Below are 27,303 nucleotides of genomic sequence, written 5' to 3' on the forward strand. Positions count from 1 at the left end.
TTAAGACTTATCTGGAGAGGCACATGAATAGATGGGGTATAGAACGATACAGGCGGTTGGTCTAAATGGACACTTGATCGACGCAGGTTTGGAGGGCCGAAGGGCCTGTTCCTGTGCTGTATTGTTCTTTGTTCCACTTTCCTGCTTTATCCCCATAACCCTTGGTTCCTTTGCTGATTAAAAATCTGTCTGTCTCAGCCTTGAACATGCTTTTTTTTAAATAAACAATTTTATTGAGGTAGATTTTGGCTTTATAACCGTTACAGACATCATCAGAAAGAAAGCAAAAAAGGCAAAAATGTGCAAACATCCACGTACTTTCAATACTTCCAACGTAACATATTGCACAAGCCCGCTCCCCTCCCACCGGTACTACCCGCCATATTTTCCCAGCCTTGAACATACTTAACGACCCAGCCTCTCTAGCTCTCTGCGGTGCAGAGTTCCAGATTCACTACCTCGGAAGAAATTCCTTCTTATCTGTGTCTTAAATGGGCAAACCCTCTTTGATTATGCCCTCTGGTCCCCCTACATGCAACCATTTCCCATTCTCTGATGAATCAAGCAGCATTCTGCTTTTTAAAAACTTTTCATGGATAGCTTTACACTCCGCCACGTTGCATCCTCATGTTCTTGCCCATTCACCGAACCTGTCTGCATCCCTCTGCAGCCTCTTTGTATCTCCCGATTCCATACATTCTTTCTTAACTTTGTATCGTCAACAAAATTGAATCTATTGTACTCAGACCATTCATCTAAATCATATACATACATATATATGCTCAAAGCGGGCATAGAATGCATTGAGCTCATCAGGGAGTGTTGGAGCCGATGATTTTACATGCCTTCATCTTGTAGCCCATTAGTGGTAATGCAGTGGTAATGGATTGTTAGCTAGCTTCGACAAAGAGAGTTATTCAGAGTAGCAGAAGATGGGAATTGGTGATCCACAATGATCAGTTTTGAGACCACTGTCATTCACAATTTACATCAACAACTGGACTTTGGAATCAAAAACACAATTTTTTACTTGGCAGATGACACCAAATTGAGTGAGGATAGTCAATACAGAGGAGGACCACAACAAATGTTAGGAGGGCATTAATAATCTTGCTGGTAGGTAAATAACTAGAGGCCATCAGTACAAGATAATCCTAAGAAAGTCAACTGGAATTTCAGAAGAAACCACTTCATCCAACGAGTAGTAAGAGTGAGGAAGTGATTGGCATCGAATAGTATAGAAGTAACCTTGAGGGAGATGGGGATAGAGGGTTACGATGGTAGATTTGGTTGGGCCTGCCACCTTTCCATTATGACCTCTAGAAGCTATTCTATGTAATGCTCATTTGATGTAACTTGGGAAGGAGCATTAAGGGAGCGCTAATCTTATGGCAGGATATTCATTTATACATAATTGAAAGCAGAAAATATACTAAATAAACATCTGAAAGTTAAAAGAATAGTAAATTTGTGTTCTGGATAGAAACATGGTTAGTGTTGGATTGCAAAAGAGCAAATATAATAAATAGTAACACAATATCAGTACAAGCCTGGATTTAGCTGCAAAACACAGTGAACTGCAGAAACAGAATTCAATTTTTCGCAGAGACTATCTGGGCCCTTTAATCTAAACATTTACTTTAACAGTTTTAAATCTTAGCTGGCTCTTCTATTTTTATTGCATTCGAACTTGCGCTCCTCCAATCTTCAACTGTTTACTGATCATTTAACTTTCTAATGTTTCCTGATGAACATGATTGCACATTACCTTGCAATTATCTATTATACTTTAGATTTTAAAAAATAAATTTAGTGTACCCAATTCATTTTTTCCAATTAAGGGGCAATTTAAATTGCCAATCCACCTAACCTGCACATCTTTGGGTTGTGGGGGCGAAACCCACGCAAACATGGGGAGAATGTGTAAACTCCACATGGACAATAACCCAGAGCCGGGATCGAACCTGGGACCTCGGCGCCGTGAGGCAGCAGTGCTAACCACTGAGCCACCGTGCTGCCCCACAATTATCTTTTATAATAATCTTTATTAGTGTCACAAGTAGGCCTACATTAATGCTGCAATGAAGATACTGGGAAATCCCCTAGTCATCACATTCTGGTGCCTGTTCGAGTACACAGAGGGAAAATTCAGAATGTTCAATTCACCTAACAAGCACATGTTTCGTGACTTATGGCAGGAAACCGGAGCACTCGGAGGAAACCCACGCAGACAGGGGGAGAACCTGCAGACTCCAGTTAAACAACAAGACAGACAATTGTGCTTCTCTGTAATCTTGATTATTATTGACCAAGCAACCTTCACCTATTCTTCTCACCCATTTTTATATTTCACAATCCAAAAAATTTATCTTGCCTCATTTCCCTATTTAATTGCTAAATGCTGAGCGATTCAGTACTCTTCATAGAATTTACAGTGCAGGAGGCCATTTGGCCCATCGAGTCTGCAGCGGCTCCTGGAAAGAGCACCCACCCAAGGTCAACCCCTCCACCCTCTCCCCACAACCCAGCAACCCCACCCAACACTAAGGGCAATTTTGGACAAATGCCTGATTTGTAATTCAAATTTTCAGCTTTGGCAATCGTTTCCATTTTATGCTTAATCATTAATTCAATTTCTACCCATTTTTAAAGAATAATTAGACTTTATGAAGAAATGGCACCTTATGATTAATCTATAGACATAATAGCGTTGTACATAATTAGATGAGTCACATCTAATTTTTGTACATAATCACCATCACTGGTTTACACTTCAATTTTTTAAATTTACTTTCAGCATGTGGGTAAAGCTGTCGTAGCTATATTTATCATCCATCTTTGGTTGCTCTGAGGTGAAGGTGATCGGTCATTAAAATTAGGACATTTTGAGAAGACAGCCTAACTTTCTTTTCCCTGACGGACATCAGTGATCCAGTTTGGCTTTTATGACAATCCATCAAACCTTTTACAGTCATAGAAAAGTTATGGCACAGAAAGAGACCATTCAGCCCATCATGTCCATGCCGGTTGAAATGAAAAATGAAATGAAAATGGCTTATTGTCACGAGCAGGCTTCAAATGAAGTTACTGTGAAAAGCCCCTAGTCGCCACATTCCGGCACCTGTTCGGGGAGGTTGGTATGGGAATTGAACCGTGCTGCTGGCCTGCCTTGGTCTGCTTTAAAAGCCAGCTATTTAGCCCAGTATGCTAAACCAGCCCCTGAAAATATTCGCTGCCCATTCTAATCTCATCCTCCAGTACCCATTCCATAGTCTTTCGGGTTACAGTACTTCAGGTGTAGATGAGATGCAAGTACCTTTTGATTGAGTTGAGGGTTTGTACCTCAACCACCAATCCAAGCAAATTCCAGACACCGATCACCCTTTGGATGTAAAGTATTTTCCCAATATCCCCTCTAATCCTTCTACTAAATATCTTAAATCTGTGGCCCCCTTGTAATTGATCACTCTGAGAGAACTCTCTGCAAAACTCCAGCTGTGGTCTAACCAACGTTTTATACAGTTCCATAATTACATCTCCGCCTTTCTATTCTATACCTCACCCAATAAAGAAAGGCATTCCAATACACCTTCTTTACCATCTTATCTGCCATGTTTTACCACTTTCAGAGACCTGCGGTCATGCACTCCCAGGTCTCTCACTTCAATAATAATAATCTTTCAATAACAATCTTTAACATACTGTTAGGTGAATTGGACATCTGAATTCTCCTTCTGTGTACCCGAACAGGTGCCGGAGTGTGGTGACTAGGGGCTTTTGACTGTAACCTTATTGCAGTGTTCATGTAAGCCTACTTGTGACAATAAAGATCATTGACATCTTATCAAACAGCTTGAAATGTTCATCACTTCAAATTCTATCGAGAACTCAGCAGATGAACTGCACTCAAGACAGGGAGTTAGTTGGCACAACTCTTTACACCCATGATGATTTGGTATATTGTATGTACTGTACACTTCGTATACTGTACCTTGCAGTCCATCTCAGCTACTTTTCGTTTCGTTTCATTTAACTGAGTGAGCAGCCCCTTATTCTGGGCGTTGAGATATAGCACCTTCTCGCGTAGGCCACTGCATTCCTTTTCTGCTCGACATAGCTGGTTACCGCTGATTTGGTTCTGATATTTTGATAAGTTAACAGATAAACAAAACAAGGATTAGAAACTGCAACTTCAAATTCACATCATCAACTTTTCTGATAGCAATGTTTCGAATTCCCCTTCCTTGTGTTTTATGAACATGGAGAACTAAATTTTCTGGAAGATTGCTGTTAACGTAAGATATTTACATCCCATTGCCCCCACATATGTCACTTGGTTATGATGCCTTTTCACAATCCTTCCATCTGGGAGAAAAACATTCTTATAACTCTGTCATTGGAACTCTGTCAAAGCCAATGGTCCAGATTTGGCAGTCGTTGGTGAAAGAACGGCACTCACCGTCCACCTCAAAAAAAAGTTCCCCACAATGTTTTAGCTGACTCTAGAGCGCAGATTTCCTCTTTTCTGTCATCAGTTTGAATTCAGCCCCCTCAGCAGGGAATCTGTGGCATCTGTGAACAGGGCAAGCAGCAGGGAGGCTGATCAAACAATGAGATTGACGAATCCTCTCAGACAGTAAAGCAGGGAATAAAAAAGGGAAATATAAATTACATTTAAACAATTGTACAGAGAGCAAAATAAAGTTTGGGGCATTCACACTGGATTAAGGGGGAAACTTAAAATAGAAAAATAGAAAAGCGAACTTAATTTTTAAAAAATAAATTTAAAGTACTCAATTCGTTTTCTCCAATTAAGGGGCAATTTTAGCGTGGCCAATCCACTTACCCTGCACATAGAACATAGAGCAGTACAGCACAGGACAGGCCCTTCGGCCCTCGATCTTGTGCCGAGCAATGATCACCCTACTCAAACCCACGTATCCACCCTATACCCAAACAACCCCCCCCTTAACCTTACTTTTTAGGACACTACGGGCAATTTAGCATGGCCAATCCACCTAACCCGCACATCTTTGGACTGTGGGAGGAAACCGGAGCACCCGGAGGAAACCCACGCACACACGGGGAGGACGTGCAGACTCCGCACAGACAGTGACCCAGCCGGGAACCGAACCTGGGACCCTGGAGCTGTGAAGCATTTACGCTAACCACCATGCTACCGTGCTGCCTTGGGTTGTGGGGGCGAGACCCCCGCAGACACGGGGAGAATGTGCAAATTCCACACTGATGACCCGTGGCCGGGATCGAATCAGAGTCCTCAGCACTGTGAGGCAGCAGTGCTCCACCGTGCCGCCCAAACTTAATTCTTTTAATATTCTTTTTATATTTCTGCTATGTACTTTGAGGGACTGTTATCAATACCTATCTCCAACAACTATTTTTTTTTTTTTTTAAATGGGAAAGGCATTGAATTACTTGGACGTTTTCTTGGGAACTGACCTGGGTTTTTTTTTAAAAGGTTATCAGTTCACTTCAGTCTGTGAGGAAACTGCCTTTTTCAAGAAGTCACATGACTTGAGCTAAATGATCAGAAAGGCACCCAAGGAGATAAGAATTATTTGTTTCTTTGAACTTTTAGTTACTGGAGAGAAAAAGAACAAATCCTTACAAACATGAGGTAATGCATTTTGGAAGGTCTATTACAGGTAGGGAATATACAGTGAATGGTAGAACCCTCAAGAGTGTTGACAGTCAGAGAGATCTAGGTGTACAGGTTCACAGGTCACAAAGTGGCAACACAGGTGGAGAAGGTACTCAAGAAGGCATACGGCATGCTTGCCTTCATCGTCAGGGGCATTGAGTATTAAAATTGGCAAGTCATGTTGCAGCTGTATAGAACCTTAGTTCGGCCACACTTGGAGTATAGTGTTCAATTCTGCTCGCCACACTACCAGAAGGATATAGAGGCTTTAGAGAGGGTGCAGAAGAGATTTACCACAATGTTACCTGGTATGGAGGGCATTAGCTATGAGGAACGGTTGAATAAACTCGGTATTTTCTCACTGGAATGACAGAGGTTGAGGGACGACCTGATAGAGGTCTACAAAATTATGAGGGGCATAGACAGAGTGGATAGTCAGAGGCTTTTTCCCAGGGTAGATAGGTCAATTACTAGGGGGCATAGGTTTAAGGTGTGAGGGGGAAGGTTTAGAGATGTTCGGGGCAAGGAGATGCACAGAGGGTAGTGGGTGCCTGGAACTCAGTGCCAGTGGAGGTGGTGGAAGCAGGGACGATAGTGACGTTTAAGGGGCATCTTAACAAATAAATGAATAGAATGGGAATAGAGGGATACAGATCCTGGAAGGGTAGACGATTTTAGTTTAGACGGGCAGCATGATCGGCGCAGGCTTGGAGGACCGAAGGGCTTGTTCCTGTGCTGTACTTTTCTTTGTTCTTTCAGATGTCCTGGTGATTTACTGGAAACTACCCGACCGAGAGGAGTTACTGTTTTGAACTAGGTTTGGTCCAGTTTTTGAAATAAACCATAAAGGAGAAGGTTGTCCAAATCACTCTCTCCCTGCCTTGTCTGAAATTCAGTGTAGTTATTAGTATCCAGCTATACTCAGAACAACTCATCTGTATTTGGAAACCTGAGAAGCTGACATGAAAGAGTGATCCCACAGACTGATTCCGCTCTGTTCTCTTCCACACCAAAGTTCCTTTGGAAAAACTTCCAGACAACTACTGGGATGAGCAATCCACTTTCACACGTAAAAACACCAGGCTAATAGCATCAATACCCTCCAAACCTTATACTTTTTCATAAAGTTTTCCCATTAGCCAAAAGGCGTTTTTCCTTACATGCCAACCTGAGCAAAAATGCTCTTTGTTTTGTTTTTTGTGTAAATTTTGTTTTATAATAAATCAATTGTTCTGACTTTATTGAAAGAAGCCTGGTCAAAGTTACTTTTATTCTGGTTCTAACAATAGCAAAAGGAAACAATTGGCCATTTTGTTGAATGAATTAAACATTATGGTGCACTCCTCAGATTCCAGTGTAACACTCGCATTTTTCATAGTCCAAGAGGTTGGCCAGCAATAATTCTGACTTACTAACCTTGAAGAATTCACTTACACCTGACTGAGCAAGTTTTAAGATTTTCAATAATATTTAGTGCGACCAATGTGCAGTTAATTCATGTTCACATCTGAATAGTGATTTGAGCGCAGATTAAACTGGCAAAGACTGCAAGACTCCACCCTGTGAAGGAATAGGATATCCCGGGCAACAACTTTCAGGTTTTTCTGAAGTACACATGTACATACAACGATGCTGCTGTCAGTTTCACCGAATAATAATGATGGTCTCGCCATTATTCAAGCAGCAAAACCAGAGCCAATGGGAATTGCACTTAGTGTTCCATCAATGGTTCCTCAAGTATTCTCCTGCATTTCTTTTCAAAAAGTCATTTCTTTTCCCCACCCCAAGGTAGGCAGATGATCCATTTGAAAGTAAATGCTAGTGCAGCCATCTCCATTGGCAAAAGCATGCTGAAACCAACTTCCCACTATCCTGCAAAGTCTCCATCGTTTTGCAGATACAAGACTTCTGGTCATTCAAATTGTATATTCAATCCCATAAGAAAACTCTGTTGGACAAATATAGTGTTCATGAAGAATTACTTTAAAATACTCAAGGAAGTCTATTTGAATTCATTCTTGCTACAGCCCTTTTGGTCCTCCATCCTTTTCAATTGTGTTAAACAAAGAGAGAGTTAAACTACTGGACCTGCATCAGACTGTATCCAGTTATCCCACGATTACAATGGTGGTTCGATTATAAGTAATTTACTCGTAGGCTAGTAAACTGAAATACAAAATGTTGGACTGCCTACCCATGCTTTGTGCAAATGCTTTTTTTTACATTGTGGTGTATATTCAATGTTGAATTAATGTTGTTTAACAATAATAACATCAACAAAATCGATCAGTATTACAAATCATACACTTATCCAAATAGGGATGTTTCCTGAACCACCAACATAAATAGAATCCAATCAGAAACTTCCTGTTAAATGAGCACCGAGTTGCTGAACTGGTTGATGCAGGAGTTTTATTTTTGATCATAGCATGCTTCAGAAACTCAATTTTCACCTCATATTACAAAAAAGTACCTTTCAGGTGCATGTGTCAAGTTCTACTGCAAGGCAAAGCTCAACAGTATTTCCTGTGGATCTAAAGTAACTGGTACAGAATCTTAATAACTAAAGACATCTGCATGGAGATTGGCAGGAAGCAACTGCACATTGCATCAGATATATTGCAGCAAAAACACCGGAAGTGATCACCTGATGTAACAATTATACACATCTCAAGTCTCTTTGAATCTTGAAGGTATTTTCTCTAATGTAATAAGCAGTTCAATGGCATAGCATACCATGAGCTGTGGTATTGGAATGATGAAATTGGAGTTCAAACAAATTTCCCAAATGGCAACTTGCCATCTTGGCGTGACAACTAGGTTGAAGGAAAACAGGCACAGGAAGACCAGGAAACAAGTCGTGGTCATGCATATTTCAGTCTGTAAGTTACCTGTCTACTCACCTCTCATGGCATCACCCAACAACAGAAAATAACATTGGAAATAAAATTAATTTACAGAAAACATTCTGACTGAAGTTAAATCTGTATGACAAACTCTACTTCATGAGAAAAAGCCAGCAGCAGCCATTTATACCTGTGTTTCAAGTTCCAACATCCTTTGTTTGATTTCTTTCAGTTCAGCCTGTGTTTCAGCTCCTCTGAGGCGCACTGTCATCAGTTCGTCCTGGAGCTCACTTACAGCATTCCTCCGTGGTGAGTCTTTCCACCTGCTTGTAGTTCTAGCTAAATGACGCTGAGACAATTTGAGAATGGGATTAAATTTCCATAATTTTTTATGGTCAAACAAATCAGTTTAAGTGATTGACAGCATTTTACAACTGAAGAAATCCTTCTGGCATGTCCTAGTCTATGCATTCAGAAAGACCCTAAAGCCCTCCTGCCTCCAATTATAGCATATACCTTGTTAAATGATTCCTGGTTTTCTCCTTCACCAAATAATACAGCGCAATAGAAGCCCTTCAGCCCATCGACTCTGCATTGACACATGAAAAACACCTAACCTGTCTACCTAATCCAATTTGCCAGTGCTTGGCCCACAGCCTTGAATGTTATGAAGTACAAAGTGCTCATCCAGGTACTTTTTAAAGGATGTGAAGCAACCCACCTTTACCTCCCTCCAAGACAGTGCATTCCAGACCGTAACCACCCTCTGGGTAACAAATGTTTTCCTCAAATCCCCCTTAAACCTCCTGCCTCTCACCTTGAACTCGTGTCCCCTCGTAAATGACCCTTCAACTAAGGGAAACAGCCGTGCCATATCCATCTTGTCCATGCCCGTCATAATCTTGTACACCTCAAATCAGGTCAGTCTTCTTTGCTCCAGCGAAAACAATCCAAGCCTATCCAACCTCTCTTCTTCCGTTCCAGCCCCAGCAACATTCTGGTGAATCGCCTCTGCACTCTCTCCAGTGCAATCCTATAATGTGGCAACCAGAATTGCACACACTACTCCAGCTGTGGTCTCAACAAAGTTCTACACAACACCAACGTGACCTCCCTTCTTTTGTAATCTATGCCTCAATTGATAAAGGCAAGTGTCCCATATGCCTTTTCACCATTCTATTAACAATGCCCTTCTGCCTTCAGAGATCTCTCTACAGATACTCCAAGGTCCCTTTGTTCCTCGGAACTCCCCAGTGTCAGGCCATTCATTGAATACTTCCTTGTCATCTTACTCCTTCCAAAGTGTATCACCTCACACTTTCAGGGTGAAATTCCATCTGCCACATTTGACCATCCCATCCATATCTTCCTGTAACCCACGACACCCAGCCTCACTGTTAACCACCAGGCCAATCTTTGTGTCATCTGCAAACTTACTGATCCTACCCCCACAAAGTCATCTATGTTGCTTACATAAATGACAAACAATAGGGGACCCAGCACATATCCCTGTGATACCCCACTGGACTGGCTTTCAGTCACTAAAGCAGCCGTCTGTCATCACTCCTGTCTCCTACAGCTAAGCCAATTATGAATCCACCTTATCAAATTACCCTGTATCCAATGTTCATTTGCCTTCTTTACAAGTCTCCCATGTGGGGCCTTGTCAAAGGCTTTGCTGAAATCCATGCCAACTACATCAACTACAGTACCCTCATCTACACACCTGGTCACATGTTCAAAAAATGCAATCAAATTTGTTAGGCATGACCTCCCTCTGGCAAAGCCATGTTGACTATTCCTGATCAAACTTTGCCTCTACAAGTGGAGATAGATTTCCTCCTTCTGAATTTTCTCCAGTAGTTTCCCTACCACTGACACGAGACTCACTGGGCTGTAGTTCCCTGGCTTATCTCTACAACTTTTCTTAAATAATTAAACCACATTAGCTGTTCTCCAGTCCACTGGCATCTTCCCCCTGGCCAGAGAGGAATTAAAAATTTGTGTCAGAGACCCTGAAATCTCCTCCCTTGCATCCCACAGCATCCTGGGACTCAATTCATCTGGACCTGGAGACCTGTCCACTTTTAAGCCTGCCAACACCTCCAATACCTTGCCACTCTCTATGAAAATTTGCTCAAGAACCTCACAGTCTCTCTCCCCGAGTTCCATACCTAAATCTTCATTCGCTTGGATGAAGACAGATGTTAAGTATTTGTTCAACACCCTACCGATATCCTCCGACTCCACCCAAAGATTTCTCCCTTGGTCCTTAATAGGCCCTACTTTTTCCGTGGTTATCCTCTTCCCACTGATATATTTCTAGAATATCTTGGGATTTTCCCTACTTTTACCAGCCAGAGCTCTCTCATATCCCCTCTCTGCTCTCCTGATTGCTTTCTTGAGCTCCATCCTGCACCTTCTGTACTTCACTAACGCCTCCGTTAATTTAGTCCCCTTGAACTTGCTAAAAACCTCTCTTTTCCTTCTCATCATATCCTGAATATCTCTGGTCATCCATGGCTCTCTGGGCATGTTACTCCTTCCTCTTTCCCTATAGGGAACATCTTAGGCCTGTATCTTCCCCATTTCCTTTTTGAATGCCCCCCTCCCCCCTCACTGCTCTTCTGTAGATTTCCCCACAAGTAACTCTTTCCAGTCCAACTTGGCAGGCAGATCCTGCCTTATTTTGCTAAAACCCGATCTTACCCCAATCCAAACTTTTTTTTGCACCATGTCTATTTCCTTGTCCATAACAAGCTTAAATCGTACTATGGTTGCTATCACCAAAATCCTCCCCCACCAACCACCTGTCTGGCTTAATTCCCTAGAATTAGGTCCAGCACTGCACCATCCCTTGTTGGACCCTCTACATATTGAGCTAAAAAGTTCTCCTGCATATATTTTAAGAACTCGATGACAATTAATGTTGAGAAAGTTGAAATCACCTAATATAATCACCCTATTATTATTTTTACACACCTCTGTGAATTGCGTACATTTATGCTCATCAATTATTTCCCACTGACTGTCTAGGGATCACTATGCTATTGTATTGATCAGTGTGAAGAATATAAAAACTGTATATCAGCACTAAGTTTGCCTTTTCCCAGTGAAAACCCATGTCAGTGAAAACCCATGTTCAGTTGTCCTACTCAATTTAACTTGATGCAGTTTTCCAGATTTTTTATTTTATATATATATATATATATATATATATCTCCCAGACGCCTCCTTTTAATACTAAACGTCCAAGTTTCTCCTTCAGACTGTGGGCTGGAGTGACTTTGTGCCTGTAGGAATATGGGACAAAGGTGGATATATGTAGTTGGTCGCAGATCAGCCATAATGCAATTGAATTGTAGATTCAAAGGGGATAAATGACCGACTCTTGTTCCTACTCGCTTCACTATTTGTTGTAGGGGCTGATTTAGCACAATGGGCTAAACAGCTGGCTTGTAATGCAGAACAAGGCAGCAGCGTGGGTTCAATTCCCATCCCGGCCTCCCCGAACAGGTGTCGGAATGTGGTGACTAGGGACTTTTCACAGTAACTTCATTGAAGTCTACTTGTGACAAAAAGCAATTATTATTATTACTACTAAGATAGACCATTTGTGACTGACATTATTAGACAGTACTCAGGATGTGGTTTGATCAGAGCACTACATGGCAGCTTGGTAGGGCTTTCTCTGACTTTCATTCTTCTGCTTCAACTACAAAGTTAATCAACCTATTAACTTTCTTGAATATTTTTCTACATTGTTCGACACACTATGTCCGAACAATGTAGAATCACCTACCAAGATGCTTAGGTTCTGCTGAACAATAATAAGATATTGTAGATGATCTTTGAGTGAATAATGGCAGGGTGTTTTCTTTTTGTGAGAGGGGGAACTAAATTACAGTGAGTTGAATTTGAAAATTACAACTTGGAATAACTTTGTGAACAAATCATAGCGCATATATAATTGAAATGATTGTTTAAATAGCGTTATCCTAAAGTGTCCGTCAGTCAATAATATTTTCTTTGGATTCAATTATAACTAAGCAAACTCCAGCTGTTTATAACAGCACCTTAAATTAAATTGATGCCTTGAGATCACTATATGCCGTCACTACCTCTCAATACAAATTTTGGAATTGGCTTGATAGGATAATCACTGCTTTTTTGTTTGGCTTGGCTGCAAATCTCATGATACCACAATTTGTCTTACAAACTCTTTGAAAAAACTAAAATATTTACCAGAACATTTATTTCCTAATGTTTTGATTTTATGCATTCAAATTTTCCCATTATTTCAATATTTGTCAATCAGATGTGCAGCCTCTAAATTAAGTACATCTGGGAACTCAATGTAATGTTTTAGAAAGTGTAAACTATGTAAAATAACAATACATGTTATTTCTTAATCTATCATTTTTCCTAATGGTTCAGTAGGTAATTTTGGTCCCATACTAAGCAATTCAGACCAGTATGCCCTGGGTTAGTCAGCTAATCTCAGCTGGGTAAAACCATGCTGCTAAAGTAGTTGCCAGTACTCTTCAGCTCGGGTGAGTCAGAAAGTGAGAGATCTCTACTGACATTTCCATCCAGTGAGCCCTCATGGAAAGTGTTCGAGAGTTGACCTTGGGTTCCAAAAGATTTGGGTTTAACTGTAATGTCTTCCATTACTAACTAATCTCTCAACCATCAATCATATATGCAGAATGGTCACTTTTAGACGAGGTACACCGACAGGTATACACCGATAAGCCATACCCCACCAACAGAAGTACATTCAGGAAAGGGAGAAATTTCCAAAAAAGAATATTAAGCTATTCATTCTTCTCCATTTTATATAACACATTTCCAACATTTTAGCAGATGAAATTTCAATGGTTATGCAAAATATTTGTATTTACTACATTTTAACACATGTAAAATCTACAACGTTTCAATGCAAAGGGGAAATTAAGATGCATTGTGTAATAATTATAAGGAATTCTAGAGTTCAGTTTCTTCTGCCTGAAGTAGTCATCTATCCCAGCATCTTAATTTGAAAACATAGGATATTCCACTTGCATCTCAGGGTAAAATCAACTGACTCAGAACATTTTACTTCAAGTGGACCAGAAACAATTTCAAGATCCACAAGTATCGTTACCCATCTGAACGATAACAATGGCAACCATTTTAGAAAGCCAGTAATTTATTGCTCAGTCTGTGTCAGCAGGAACCATTCTGCAGTCCTTCAGATAGTCTTTTGGGCAGTCGTGGGTGGGGATGGGGTAAAAGGAACGTTCTCCCTGATCTGCATGTGACGTGTCAGCATTAAATGACATGGAAAGTTGAGTTGGGTCCAATTCGATTGCTACAGGCAGCGCCAAAGACAGTAATAACTTAACTTCAGCGTCAATTGCAAACTTTCAAAAGCTGCAGCTCATGTTTTCCAAAACATATGCATATTTGCCACTACTTTATGATAAAAGTAACATAAAAATGCAGATAATAAAATGCATATATTCTCATCATCTATGGTATCAGCTAAGTAGTATGACGGCACTCTGGTGAATAATAAATAATCCATCAGTTTGGTCTGATAGCTCTTGCACACCAAACGCAATTCTTTCTTTTCCTGTCACTAAGATCCATAATATGGCCAATGAGACAAACATCAAAAAGCTCAGGGGCCAAATTTTATCAAGCACACAAACATTAATTTGATTTTCAACTTTGGCTACTTGGTAATTCAGTTCACATTTACTACAATGTATAGCCAGCCATATGAACTCCTCAGTTAACCAAACAGTATCCTCACTGCCACCTATTGAACTAAAAATGCAATATCAGTAAAAGTGTGAGAATTGATGAACTCTTCAACTTTCATTCTTAAACATAAAGTAGCTGACTGAAACTATAACCACCACAGGCCCAGATAAAGTCCCACGTTAATTTTATTGGGGAACTTCAGAAATCTCAAGTTCACATTTAAATAGAACATCATAAAATAAGTTCATTTTGGAAAACTAAAGGTATTTGCATACTGTCATTTTACTCTCATATTTGTTCTTGGAACCTGGGCAACACTGCCAAGTTCATTGCCTATCACTACTTTCCCAGTGAGTATTGTGCAATAATGGGGTCGACTGTTAACAGGTTCAGGTCCGGCCAGGGCTCCTGCTTGGCCAATTCCACACCTGGGGCATTAGTGCCAGCCCCCTCTGTGTCTGTGGGAAACGTCAAAGAATATCCAAGCCACAGACTCAGTGGAGGCCTATCCACAATCAGCACAGCAGGACCAGAAGAAACTGCTTGGCATAGGGACTTTGCATTTGCTAAATAAATAAAATAGAGAGAGTATTAAAAGTCATCACATTGGGTGGGACTGGAGTTACGTGCATTTCAGATCAATAGGGGTGGCAGATCCCTTCCCTAAACTGCCTTAGTGAACCAGTTGACTGGTTTAGGAAATCCTCGCAGAGAAAATGTGGTTTAAGACCTTCCAGAGGAACCTCAGACAAGGTTTTTGTTGGCAGACAAATTCAAAGGGAATAAAGAGAGCAACAACAGGAACTCTTTATTCCATTCACTGAAATCACCTTCTGACTCAGTAACTTCTGAGGCTCTCTGAATTTTGCTCAAAATATCCGATGTCCAAGAAACTTGATTAGAATCCTGCAATTGCTTCATGATGACATGACTGCAACTGTCCTAAATGGGAGATCTGAAACAGGCACGTTCAAGGTCCGAAACCGAGGTCAAGTAGAAGGCTGTGAGATAGCTCCCACACTATTTACAACCTAACTGAGAGTGGCTGTTCACCTCAAAGATCAACCTCTTTCTGGTGGCAGCATTAAATAGCATCCAAGCAGCAAGCTCTAACCTCAATTGCCTCAATGCCAAAACTAAACTGACCACCATAAACATACATCTAGTTTGTGCATCACTGTTTGTGCACAGGCTGTGCAGAGTCTGCACGTTCTCCCCATGTCTGCATGAGTTTCCTCCGGGTGCTCCGGTTTCCTCCCACAAGTCCCACAAAGACGTGCTGTTACGTGAATTGGACATTCTGAATTCTCCATCAGTGTGCCCGAACAGACGCCAGAGTGTGGCGACTAGGGGATTTTCACAGTAACTTCATTGCAGTGTTAATGTAAGCCTACTTGCGACAATAATAAAGATGATAAAAAGGACCTGCAAAGATGGAATACACTCCCACTCTCCCTCGCGGGGAGAGTCCAGACGATCAAAATGAACGTACTGCCCAGGTTCCTCTTCCTGTTTAGATCCATTCCAATCTACATCCCCAAGGCCTTTTTCAAAGTGCTGGACAAACTTATGGCGTTCGTATGGGGGGGTAAAAATGCTAGGATCCCAAAGAAGGTCCTACAAAAAACAAAATCCAGGGGGGGGCTAGCCCTCCCGAATCTACAATTCTACCACTGGGCGGCAACAGCCGAGCGAGTAAGGGGATGGATCCAGGAGCCAGAAGCCGAGTGGGTGCGTGTGGAGGAGGCCTCCTGCATGGGGACCTCTCTCCGGGCCCTCGCCACGGCAGCACTCCCATCCCCACCCAAAAAACACTCCAGCAGACCAGTGGTGACAGCCACCCTCCAATCCTGGAACCAACTGCGGCAGCAATTTGGCCTGACCAAAATGTCGGACAAGGCTCCCATCTGCAACAACCATAGGTTCACACCAGCACTGACTGACGCCACCTTCAAAAGGTGGAGGCAGGACGGGGGGACACTGACAGTCAGGGACCTATACATGGACGACAGGATCGCAACACTGGACGAACTGACAGAGAAATTTCGGCTAGCTGGGGGGAACGAGCTACGGTACCTGCAGCTCAAAAACTTCCTACGAAAGGAGACAAGGACGTACCCACAACCGCCACGACAGACACTACTGGAAGATCTACTGGACGCAAGTATCCTAGAGAAAGGGAACTGTAGCGACATGTATGACCGACTGGTAGAAAGGGACGACACCGTACTGGACGCAACAAGAATGAAATGGGAGGACGACCTGGGGATTGAGATAGGGTGGGGACTCTGGAGTGAAGCACTGCATAGGGTAAACTCCACCTCCACGTGCGCAAAGCTCAGCCTGACGCAACTAAAAGTGGTACATAGAGCCCACTTAACAAGAAACCGTATGAGCAGGTTCTTCCTGGAGGTGGAGGACAGATGTGAACGGTGCCAAAGAGGCCCGGCCAACCACGCCCACATGTTCTGGTCTTGCCCCAGACTTGTGGAGTACTGGACAGCCTTCTTCGAGGCTATGTCCAAAGTGGTGGGGGTGAGGGTGGAGCCTTGCCCGATAGTGGCGGTCTTCGGGGTTTCAGACCAGCCAGATCTATTCCTGGGGAGGAGGGCGGACGCCCTTGCCTTTGCCTCCCTGATCGCCCGCCGTAGAATCCTGTTTGGCTGGCGGTCAGCAGCACCGCCCAGAGCTGCAGACTGGCTGTCCGACCTCTCGGAATCTCTCCAAATGGAGAAAATCAAATTCGCCATCCGAGGGTCGGACGACAGTTTCCACAGAACGTGGGAGCCATTCATGCAATTGTTCCGGGACCTGTTTGTGGCCAACGTACAAGAGGAAGAATAGTCGGGTGGCTATATGTATGCCGGCTAAAGGGGACGTTGTTATCACAGTGGTTATTACAAAGATGCTTACCTGTAAATATACATGTTAATTTTAGCGTGTTTTTTATTTATTTATTTCTCTCTCTAATAATTTGTTATTTGTTCAATATAAAATATGAAAACTCAATAAAAACATTTTTTAAAAAAAATAATAAAGATGATTATTGTTATTCTGTTGCCGCCCACCCTGCACCAGATTTGCAAGCCACTCTCGACTTCTTCAATTCTGTGCACAAGAAACTCAGCCCGTCCTCAAAAATTGCCGAAACAAAACTCAGATCAATCAACATCTGGTCAGCCAAACATTCTACCTCCCATACATGTTACTTCTCTCAAAAGGCCACCAGTGACAAGAAGATCCAGGTCACGAGATCAGCCACGCCAGCTCAAATGTTCTACAAACTGCAACAACGGGCATTTGACAAAAGCCCTCTACAAGTCAACAAAAGTCCTGGTGTACAGAACAGCTGTCGTCACCACACTCCTGTACTCCAGTGAGACCTGCACAGAGAACTGCACAGCGAAATTCCGTCAGTAGTCATCTGGATTCCACAGGAGGACAGTTGAACAACTGCTAGTTGAAGTCAGCTCCACAAAAACCCAGGCAAAACTCCTACAAAATCAACTCCGATAAACTGGGCACTCTGTCCAGATGGCCAAAATCATTTCCTCCGCCAGGTCCTCTTTTCTTAACTCTCAAATGCCAATGTTCCAGGGGAAGATAAAGAAAATTCTCCAATTACACACAATTTCTGCTTGGGAGTGCAGAAGCAAAGACATTAATGACTTGGAGGAGCTTGCTACCAATTGTTCAAAACGGTGACAACTTGCCCATCAAATTGCATTTCACTTTGAGTCACATCTTAATGATGAGACAGGGCAGCAGCAAAGGAGGAAAGAAAAATAAGAAAATCCTGCACTCTGGATGGGATGTCCTGCCCATGCGTCCAAAGATATGCAGGTCAAGAATCAGCTTGTTCATTCCCATGAACACCCATGGCCAGCTCAGTCTCTTAACCCGACATGGACATAAGCCTTGAATCGAGAAGAAGTCACCACTGCCAACATCAACCTGAAGACCAAAAGGCAGCAGTCATAGTCAACTCTTCTGGTTATAGATTTTGTGGATTTTAGTTTCACAATTTTGTGGTGGTGTTTATCTCCGGATTTCTCCGGATAGTACAGCACCACAACCAATCAGACTACAAAATGATCTGCTGGATGTTTTTCTAAAATAAATCATTTGTTATAAAAAAAATAAAACCCTCCCTTTTTTCACTGTTCCTTCAGGCACCATCTGCCTTGCCTGTGCCTATAAATGTTTGAGAGCTATAGAGCTCTGTTCAGAGGAGGGGAAGCAAGTAACTTTTGAAGCTTTCAAACTCATTGTCACTCAGCGGGCTAGGCTTCGGTGATACAACTGTGCACACTTGGGAAACTCTAGTCTTTACCATCAACCTACACTGAAGCTTCTCGGACATCAGCAGGATGTCTTTTGAAAGGATGTGCATATATTCCACATCAGAGAAAAGTAGATACCTCATCTAAATGGATTTCTTGTAAAGTGCATTAGGAAACCCAAAACATGGTGCGAGTCTTCACAAGTCAAACACCATGATCAAAACAAAAGGATGTCTCTTCAGCAAGACTTGGTAGGCTGCACAATCAGGGAGTCAAAACTCGTCTTCACCTGACACGTACACATTCACACTTTCCCAGAAAGGTTTACGTGAACGTGAGCCAATTTGTCCCTTTACCAGCATTTCAACTTCTACTCCAGATGAAATCATACCAGCATTTCAACTTCTACTCCAGATGAAATCATACAGCATTTCAACTTCTACTCCAGATGAAATCAGCTAATGGGGGAAGAGAAAGAGAATTCGACCAAAATGATCTGCTCTGTATGTTTTAAAGTAGGCAGCACCTCCAATCCTTCTTCAAACTGCTGGAATGTTTTCTAAATTAATTATTTCTGAACTTAATCAAAGACATTTATTAATAAAATGCTCAAAAACAAATATTCCATCGGCTCTTGGTTTCTGTCTATATCGCAATTGGCCTCGAAGGCATAAGTTTAAGATGAATCTGCCCTTCACTAAAGTATACGTTGTAAACATGTCCAGGCACAGAGCTCTCCAATGTCTTAACGCGAGTATTAATTGCTCCCTTGGCACAGAGATCTGTGTGACAACTGTGCTTGCGCAAAAATCCAAATTTCTGTTGCTAAATGGTTCTTATTTTCCACTGAATATTATACATGCCTTTTGTTTTGGCAGCTGATCACATTCAGGTTATTCTCTTAGCCCTCTTCCTCGTTCTGATAAAGTATCCCTACTGAAAACATTAAGCAGTCTTTATTTAGATGATAGACTTCCTATATATTTCCATCATTAACAGTTGCTTTTTTTTCCTTTGTCAGCTTAGGATCAATAGTTTGAAGATATTTTAAAGTTTAGAAATGCTATACCCAAACTGGTACGGTGGGGCAGGAGTGAAATTTACCCTGCATACGCCCGCTAACCCATTGGATGCTCTTCACCCTAATCATCTTTTTGCCCAACTCATTCACAGGTCATTTCAAATATAGTTACTTGACTGTAAACCTCTTTTGGGATGACCTGAAGATGTGAAAGGTGGAATATCAAAGTAAATTAATTACTTTTTTCTGCTATTAATTTCCAAATGCTTGCTCTTGGCAGCAACATTCATTCAGCATCATACAGTTTTGTTCAGTCAGGAGGCTTGAATGCTTTGCTTATTCATCGGTGTGTTACAATCCCAATCAGCGTTATAACTGGACGAGAAGCTCCCAGAAAAGAGCCCTGGCTCAAAAGAGCATACTTTTACTTTTTGAAAAATAAAACAGAAGAACAGAGTCACAGGGCATTAATTCATTCTAGCAAGAAAAATAATTACTAAACATGAAAAATTTGGATTATAATACAATACTCCTTCACTACCCCTTAGCTTAACAATTACACACAGATTTTAAGATTGACACAGATTGCAAAGTACATCTTGAATTGAAGTGATCTCATTAACACATACAGTCCCTTTTAAGCACACAAGATGACTGTGGTAAGACACATTCCTCTCTGAGCCCAAACGAATATCTGTGGATTTCTCCTCAAAATGCTCCCAGATGATTCTTATACTGGGAGCCACCTTGACTCCTTGAACTCTGGCTTCCACACGAGTGATTTTAAATTCCACTTTCAAAAGTCACACTTTCAAACCTTTTAAATTATGTTTTGCCTCCATCAAGGTTTTACTTTCAGGTTTTACACCTCTCCCTATAGGTTTCCTTTGCCTCAAGGTTTTTACACAAACTCCAGCCACCGATTTCCACATTTATTTAAAATATCTCCCAAACTGTAGTAATTTCTCACAAACCTTGGGCGGGATTCTCCGACCCACCCCGCCGGGTGGGAAAATCACCGGGGGTCGGCGTGAATCCCGCCCCCGCCATCCTCCTAATTCTCCCGCCCCCCAAAAATTGCCCCGGCGTGAGTCGCGCCGCCCGCCTCGGAGAATGGCGGGGTCCGGCACGACTCAATGGGCCCCCGGGGCTGACCGAATTTCTCCGGCCCACGATGGACCGAAGTCCCGCCCATTCTTTGCCAGTCCCGCCGGTGTAAATTAGAGTAGGTCCCTTACCGACAGGACCTGGCGGCGCGGGCGAATCTGGCCCCGGGAGGTGCCCCTACGGCGGCCTGGCCCGCATTCGGGGCCCACCAATCCGCGGGCGGGCCTGTGCCGTGGGGGCACTCTATTGTTCCGCACCAGAGGCCGTGGTCCTCTGCCATTCCCGGTGCGGAAGCGAATCCCTCTGCCCATGTGTGGGGATGACGCCAGCACGCGTTGGCGCTCCTGCGCATGCGCCGACTCGCGCCGGCTAGCGTGGCGCCAAGCCCCTTTCCCGCCGGCCAGCGGGGCGCCACCTTTGGGGCGACCCGACGCTGGAGTGGTTCAGGCCACTCCGTCCCGCCGGGACCCCCCGCCCCGCCGGGTAGGTGAGAATCCCGCCCCTTAGCACTGCGGCAGGTCTCTTTCTGGCTTCTCCAATGTCTTTTCAACTCTGTGGCTTTACTGAACAGTAATCTGGTCTCGTTCCCAGCTTCTTCTGTTCCGTTAACTCCAGACTTCTTAGAAACTTCTCTTTATTTCTCTGGTTCCTCAAATAGCTGGACTTTAGATTTCCAGCATCTGTTTCCTTAACCATTACTCCATAGCATGTTTTTTCTTGTAGCAAGGCTGACAGTGATGTTCCCTCTTTAGCCTTCTAAACTACTGCTTCTAGCAGAGCTGTGAGAGCTGCCTTCTCTCTCACCCACTACCTCCAACTGCCATTAAATTAGATAAAACTAAAATGTAAAAGCTTCACTACATTACAAGGGCACAGTTGCTAAGAAACCACTGCTGGTTTATCTACTCATAACACCACAGCCCTCTGTAAGCACAATAGAAACACAGTTAGAATTAAACATAGAAATACTTTTGTCCAGCATGAATCTAATTATAGGTCCAACCCTTTCAGGCACAGAAACATTAAATTAAACCCATTTATTTCTAATGTTTACCAATACATAAATACCAATAAATCCCTTAAAACTACCTTTACTTTCCTAACACCTGCCCTGTTGAAAGAAAGAAATCATCATTACGCTGGTGTTACAACCACTTCACACAAACGTGACCTGATAAATATCTAACCATGTAAATTTCATCATACAATTACAGTGTTTTAACTAGACAAAAACTTCAAAAGCAACATCAGAATCTATAGATGGTAACGTCATAACTCAATTCTTGTATTTCTTTTTCTTCTGGTTTTCAGTTTACAACTCAGAAAATGTTTCATTTAGATCTACAGTACAATTGTTCTTTTAGTCACTTCTAGGCTTTTTTTGCACAAGTTCTGAATTACCTCATTCTAGTTCTCAGTCGAGTTTTAATCGTCCTTGCCTTTCTTCCAACTACTACACCTTGTTTAGTATCAACAACAAACATTTTTAAATCAGTGTCTCTGGTCATTGATTCGGAAAGATCACTTTGCAATTTCAGTACTTCTGGTTAAGATTCCTAATTTCCAATTTTGCAAGTTCTTCAGTTGTTTTCTTACTGTTCATTACTAACTTTGATATTGCTTTGATCAGCAATATTACTTGGATCTGTTCTTTGCTCAACTGCATCAGTATCTAACATTTGAGTATTTTTTCACAGGAATAACACTTCATACCATCCACCTTCTTCTTCATTTCCTCCATTTTGCTTTGAAGCTCAAAAATCTCATTGTTCTTTTCACAACAAAATTCTAAGTTTGGTAGTTTTGCTTTTTAATTCTGTATTCAACCAATTATTCAGATTTACCAGAAACCTCCTCTTCTTATTCAAGGCATTTCCCACGATACTTCATAAATATTTCTGATGTTTGAAGTTCATTAACTGAAGATCACTCTTTGCCAAGTTTGTCCTTTAGACAGTTCAAGTCCTCAGTCAAATGTTCCACTTTTCCTCACTGTTTCTCAATTGTTCTCAGCAGTTCTCTTATTTCATTCACAAACTCCCCTTTCATACGTGAAAGCTGATTTTCTGTATTAATCAGGTTTTCCTTCAATTGCTTGCTAACTGAAAAAATGAAAATCTCTTATTGTCACAAGTAGGCTTCAATGAAGTTACGGCGAAAAGCCCCTAGTTGCCACATTCCGGCGCCTGTCTGCTTTAAAAGCCAGCGATTTAGCCTAGTGAGCTAAACCAGCCCCTAGTGAGCTAAACCAGCCCCTGCAATAAGTGTTGCATTTTTCTCCACGATAGTTTTCAAATGTTTGTTAGGATCACCACGATCAACTGCTGGAACAATACAGTTGTCATCACATTGTCTCCACAAGCCAAATCATTACCGAGTATGAAAGTTATTCCTCCAATAGGTAATTTAGAAATAATTGCCAATGTGACAATTTCATTTACAAAATTACTTTTTAAATTGAATTTACACAGGGGCTGGCACAGTGGCTAGCACTGCTGCCTCATGGTGCCGAGGACCCGGGTTCGATCCAGACTCTGGGTCACTGTCCGTGTGGAGATTGCACATTTCCCCCGTGTCTTCGTGGGCCTCACCCGCACAACCCAAAGATGTGCAGGGTAGGTGGATTGGCCATTCGAAATTGCCCCTTAATTGGAAAAAAAAAAGAATTGGGTACTCTAAATTTATAAAAAGTGAAAAAATAACAAATCAAAATGGCTTCAAACCTTCCATTAATATCTCTTACTTATACTCCTTCCTTCATACACATTGTATCAGCTACCACCAATGATTGTTCTGCTCCTGTAACATTTGTTTATGTACTTTGCTAGACAAGTGATGAATACTTCTGCTTTTGAAACAAAACATCCGGAACCTCCAATAGCCTGACTTCCTTCACAAGTACTCAAATAATTATTTGAACTTCTTGAGATCTATCCCCGTTTCTCACTTATTCTGAAAAGCACATTTCACCTGTGCCAATGCTACAGTTTTAATAGCCATTTCCTTTCCAGGTGCTTCCTTCCCTACTACTGCAACTGATCTTCCATTATATTTTCTTTTTTTTTTAAATATAAATTTAGAGTACCTAATTATTTTTTTTCCAATTAAGAGGCAATTTAGTCTGGCCAATCTACCTAACCTGCACATTTTTGAGTTGTGGGGGTGAAACCTACGCAGACATGGGGAGAATGTGCAAACTCCACACGGACAATGACCCAGGGCTGGGATTCGAACCCGGGTCCTCAGTGCCGCAGTCCCAGTGCTGTCCACAGCGCCACATGCCGCCTTCCATTATATTTTCAACAATCTGCCCTAATCCGTTCCACTTTATTACAATGGAAACATTTAGGCCTCTGAATGTCACTTCCACCTCAGCACCTTCCTTTTTGATCGGAGATGAAATTTCCTGACCATTCCTAACTGTTCCATTTGTTTCTTAACTACTTGTTTTCTTTTCTCCTTCCCACTTTCTATCCGGCTAGTGTTTAAAAGAATGAAGGTTTGGTTCTCTGGACCAGTTCATAATCATCGGCTAACTCTGCTAGAAGTTTCAACTTTATGTTCCTCAACATGCAATCCTAATAACCAAAGGCAGTGAATCTTTAAATTCATCTAAAAGAGTTATCTCTCCAAGGACCTCCTATGTTCTCTCTACATTTAACACCCATATCCAACAGTCAAAATGATTCAGCATCACTCTCTCAAATTCAACACAGGTTTATCCATGCCGTTTTCTTGCGTTTCGAAATTTATGCTTATATACCTCAGGAACCAACTCACACACATCAAGGATAGCTTTCTTTACTACATCATAATCTACAGGTATCTCTTCAGACAACAATGCATACACTTCACTAGCTCTACCTATCAGTCTACTTTGTAAAACCAATGCCCACATTTCTTTTGGCCATTTAATACTATTTTCTTCTCTTTGGTATGTTTGGGTGTGCCCTTCACTTCTATATAATATATATATGTTTCTTATCCTGTGTACATAACGGTAATTATACCTTGTTCAAAAACCCAATTAAAAAAACATTTATAATAATAATTTAATCTGTTTAGCTACTTTTTAAAAACAAAGAAAGAATGCTTCCACATCTTTTCCCTCTAATTTTGGAAGAGCTGGTATAAATAAAAAAAATTCCCCACTAGGTTCATGTCTAGAACTACTTTTTTCCTACTTGTTCTACTCTCTTTTTTACTTGCCAACATTTTCCTGTTATTTCTGCCAATGCTAATCTTTCCACTTCCACATCAAGTATTCTCATTTCAAAATTCTCTTTTTCCCTTTCTTTTTCCTGCATTTCAAAAACCTTCATTTTGATTCCTTTCTCTTTTTCCTTTTCTTTACCCTGAATTTCTAATTGTTTTATTCATAATTGAATTTTAACAAATTTGCTTTACTTACTTTTCAAAATACTTGGCCTATCTGGCAACTCTTGTACATTTAAATGCTTTGTTATTCTTTCAATGTCAGTTTTTTTTACCCTGCAGGTAATCCCGATTTGTCAAATTCAGCTAATTAACTCTTGGTTACTTTCTGTAAAAAGTTACATCTTCCATTTTTAGTAAAGTCTTAGCAATTTCCAATGCCATTTTGGATTCTAACCTGTACAATATACCTCAGTAATTCCAATGCCTTTGTCCAGTACCTCAGTACCCGATTTAAGCTTTTTTAAGGATTCACAGATCCCACCATTTAACAATAAATCCCATACCAAGCTTACTATTCAGAATCGAGAAACTTGCTGTCCACATTTCAAAATGTCCCAACAAATTATTACCAATCAGCATCAAATAACCCTTTCTCCACATTTTGAAATCCCGCAAGAGCCCCTACTTTTGCGATGATCCCAGTTGGTTTTATAACTGGACGGGAAGATCCCAGAATGGAATCCTGGCTCAAAAGACCAACTTAAAAAAAGGTGAAACATGGAGGAACAGTCACAGGGTGCTAATTAGTTTTAACAAGAAAGAATCGGATGATACAAAATTAAATTAAAATCCACTTAAAACTATACCTTACTTCTAATGTTTATCGATACAAATATAAATCCCTTAAAACTACCTTTATTTTCCTAACAAGTGCTAATCAGACAATAGCACATCATTCCTCCTCTTGGAATAGAACACTTCACTTCCATTTGGACCCTATCCAACAAGCTGCAACAAATTGATGACTCACCCGGGGAATATTTCAGTCCGAGTGGCAGATATCTTTCAGAACTGGTGTTTTACCAAGCTGGAACTTGCTCCCTTCAACTTTTTTGTCCATCTTACTACCGGGAAGATATCCGACTAAGCTACTGTTCCATAATCTATTATCTGAATCAAGCAATATTTTCCATGTAAGGAAACTCCATCAGCCTAAAATCATTAGTGAGTTGACACAGATCTTGCACTCGAAATTTATTCTCAAATTTCAAACTTAGCATTGGCAGCAAATTAACTTCTGGCTCAGTTTCAGCAACGAGGTGCGCTTTGCCCCAAATTCACAGGCTTCCTTTTGAATATGCAGTTAATTTCATTTTGGAAAAACTGAAAAATGTAAAATGCTCAAATTTTAAGTATATAACTGCGCTGCAATCAGTGTACCTTTTAGAAGTGGGGAATACAGTTTCATTTTGTTTTTGAAATGGTGCAGAGTCACAAGCAGCAACAAAATTGCATGACATTTAGTCTGATTCCACAAGAGGGTGCAGTCATTTTCAGTTCAGTCGAGACGGCATGCATTGAACTTCTTCAACTGGGGATTTTAAATAAACCCCCCCCCCCCCCCCCCCCCCCCACCAACCGAGTATATACACGCTCCTTGTTAAGCTGTAACGAACTATTTTATTGCAAAATGCTGTCAATCAAATTGGATGTTTAATTCACATTTTGAAGACTTTATGAAGTCATTACCCATGATTAACAAACACCTGGAAAAACTTGCTTTACTCTTAAAAACTTTATTTATCATTTAGCAAAAATGCCCACCTAATATATGAATAAAGTTTTCTACAATGTAAAAAATTATTAGGAAAAATTATAAAACTAACAAAATCATAGAATAGAATTTACAGTGCAGGAGGAGGCCATTCAGCCCATCGAGTCTGCACCGGCTCTTGGAAAGAGCACCCTACCCAAGGTCAACACCTCCACCCTATCCCCATAACCCAGTAACCCCACCCAACACTAAGGGCAATTTTGGTCACTAAGGGCAATTTATCATGGCCAATCCACCTAACCTGCACAACTTTGGACTGTGGGAGGAAACCGGAGCACCCGGAGGGAACCCACGCACACATGGGGAGGATGTGCAGACTCCGCACAGACAGTGACCCAAGCCAGAATCGAACCGGGGACCCTGGAGCTGTGAAGCAATTGTGCTATTCACAATGCTACCGTGCTGCCCATTAAAACTGAGGTGTTATAATATACTTAATGTAACCTCAAAACATCTGCGTCACATTATGTTTCATTAATCCTGTGCAGTGAAATAAAATGTACCTCAATAAGAAAGACAGGGGAAACGTTTTTGTAACTAGAATTATAGGACAACTTTGGGAGCATTTCTCCAAAATCCTGAGTTTAGTAAACCACGGAATCATTTACAATGAAGTCCAAATTACAGCAGACAGAATATAT

The 27,303-nt window shown here is 41.4% G+C and overlaps 1 protein-coding gene across 13 annotated transcripts in view; it reads right to left on the reverse strand.

Annotated features, from left to right (window-relative positions):
• evi5a (ecotropic viral integration site 5a) overlaps nt 1-27,303 on the reverse strand; it is a 281,040-nt gene that overhangs the window by 164,009 nt on the left and 89,728 nt on the right. For all 13 annotated transcript variants that reach the window (XM_038793836.1, XM_038793830.1, XM_038793831.1 and 10 more), the window contains 2 exons: nt 8,699-8,857; nt 3,992-4,138 (listed from right to left, as the gene is read on the reverse strand). In XM_038793836.1, the coding sequence (XP_038649764.1) occupies nt 3,992-4,138; nt 8,699-8,857 (306 nt within the window). The remainder of the gene's footprint in view (nt 1-3,991; nt 4,139-8,698; nt 8,858-27,303) is intronic.

This window comes from Scyliorhinus canicula, chromosome 4 (genome assembly GCF_902713615.1).
Source record: "Scyliorhinus canicula chromosome 4, sScyCan1.1, whole genome shotgun sequence".
In the NCBI taxonomy this organism is placed as follows: domain Eukaryota; kingdom Metazoa; phylum Chordata; class Chondrichthyes; order Carcharhiniformes; family Scyliorhinidae; genus Scyliorhinus; species Scyliorhinus canicula.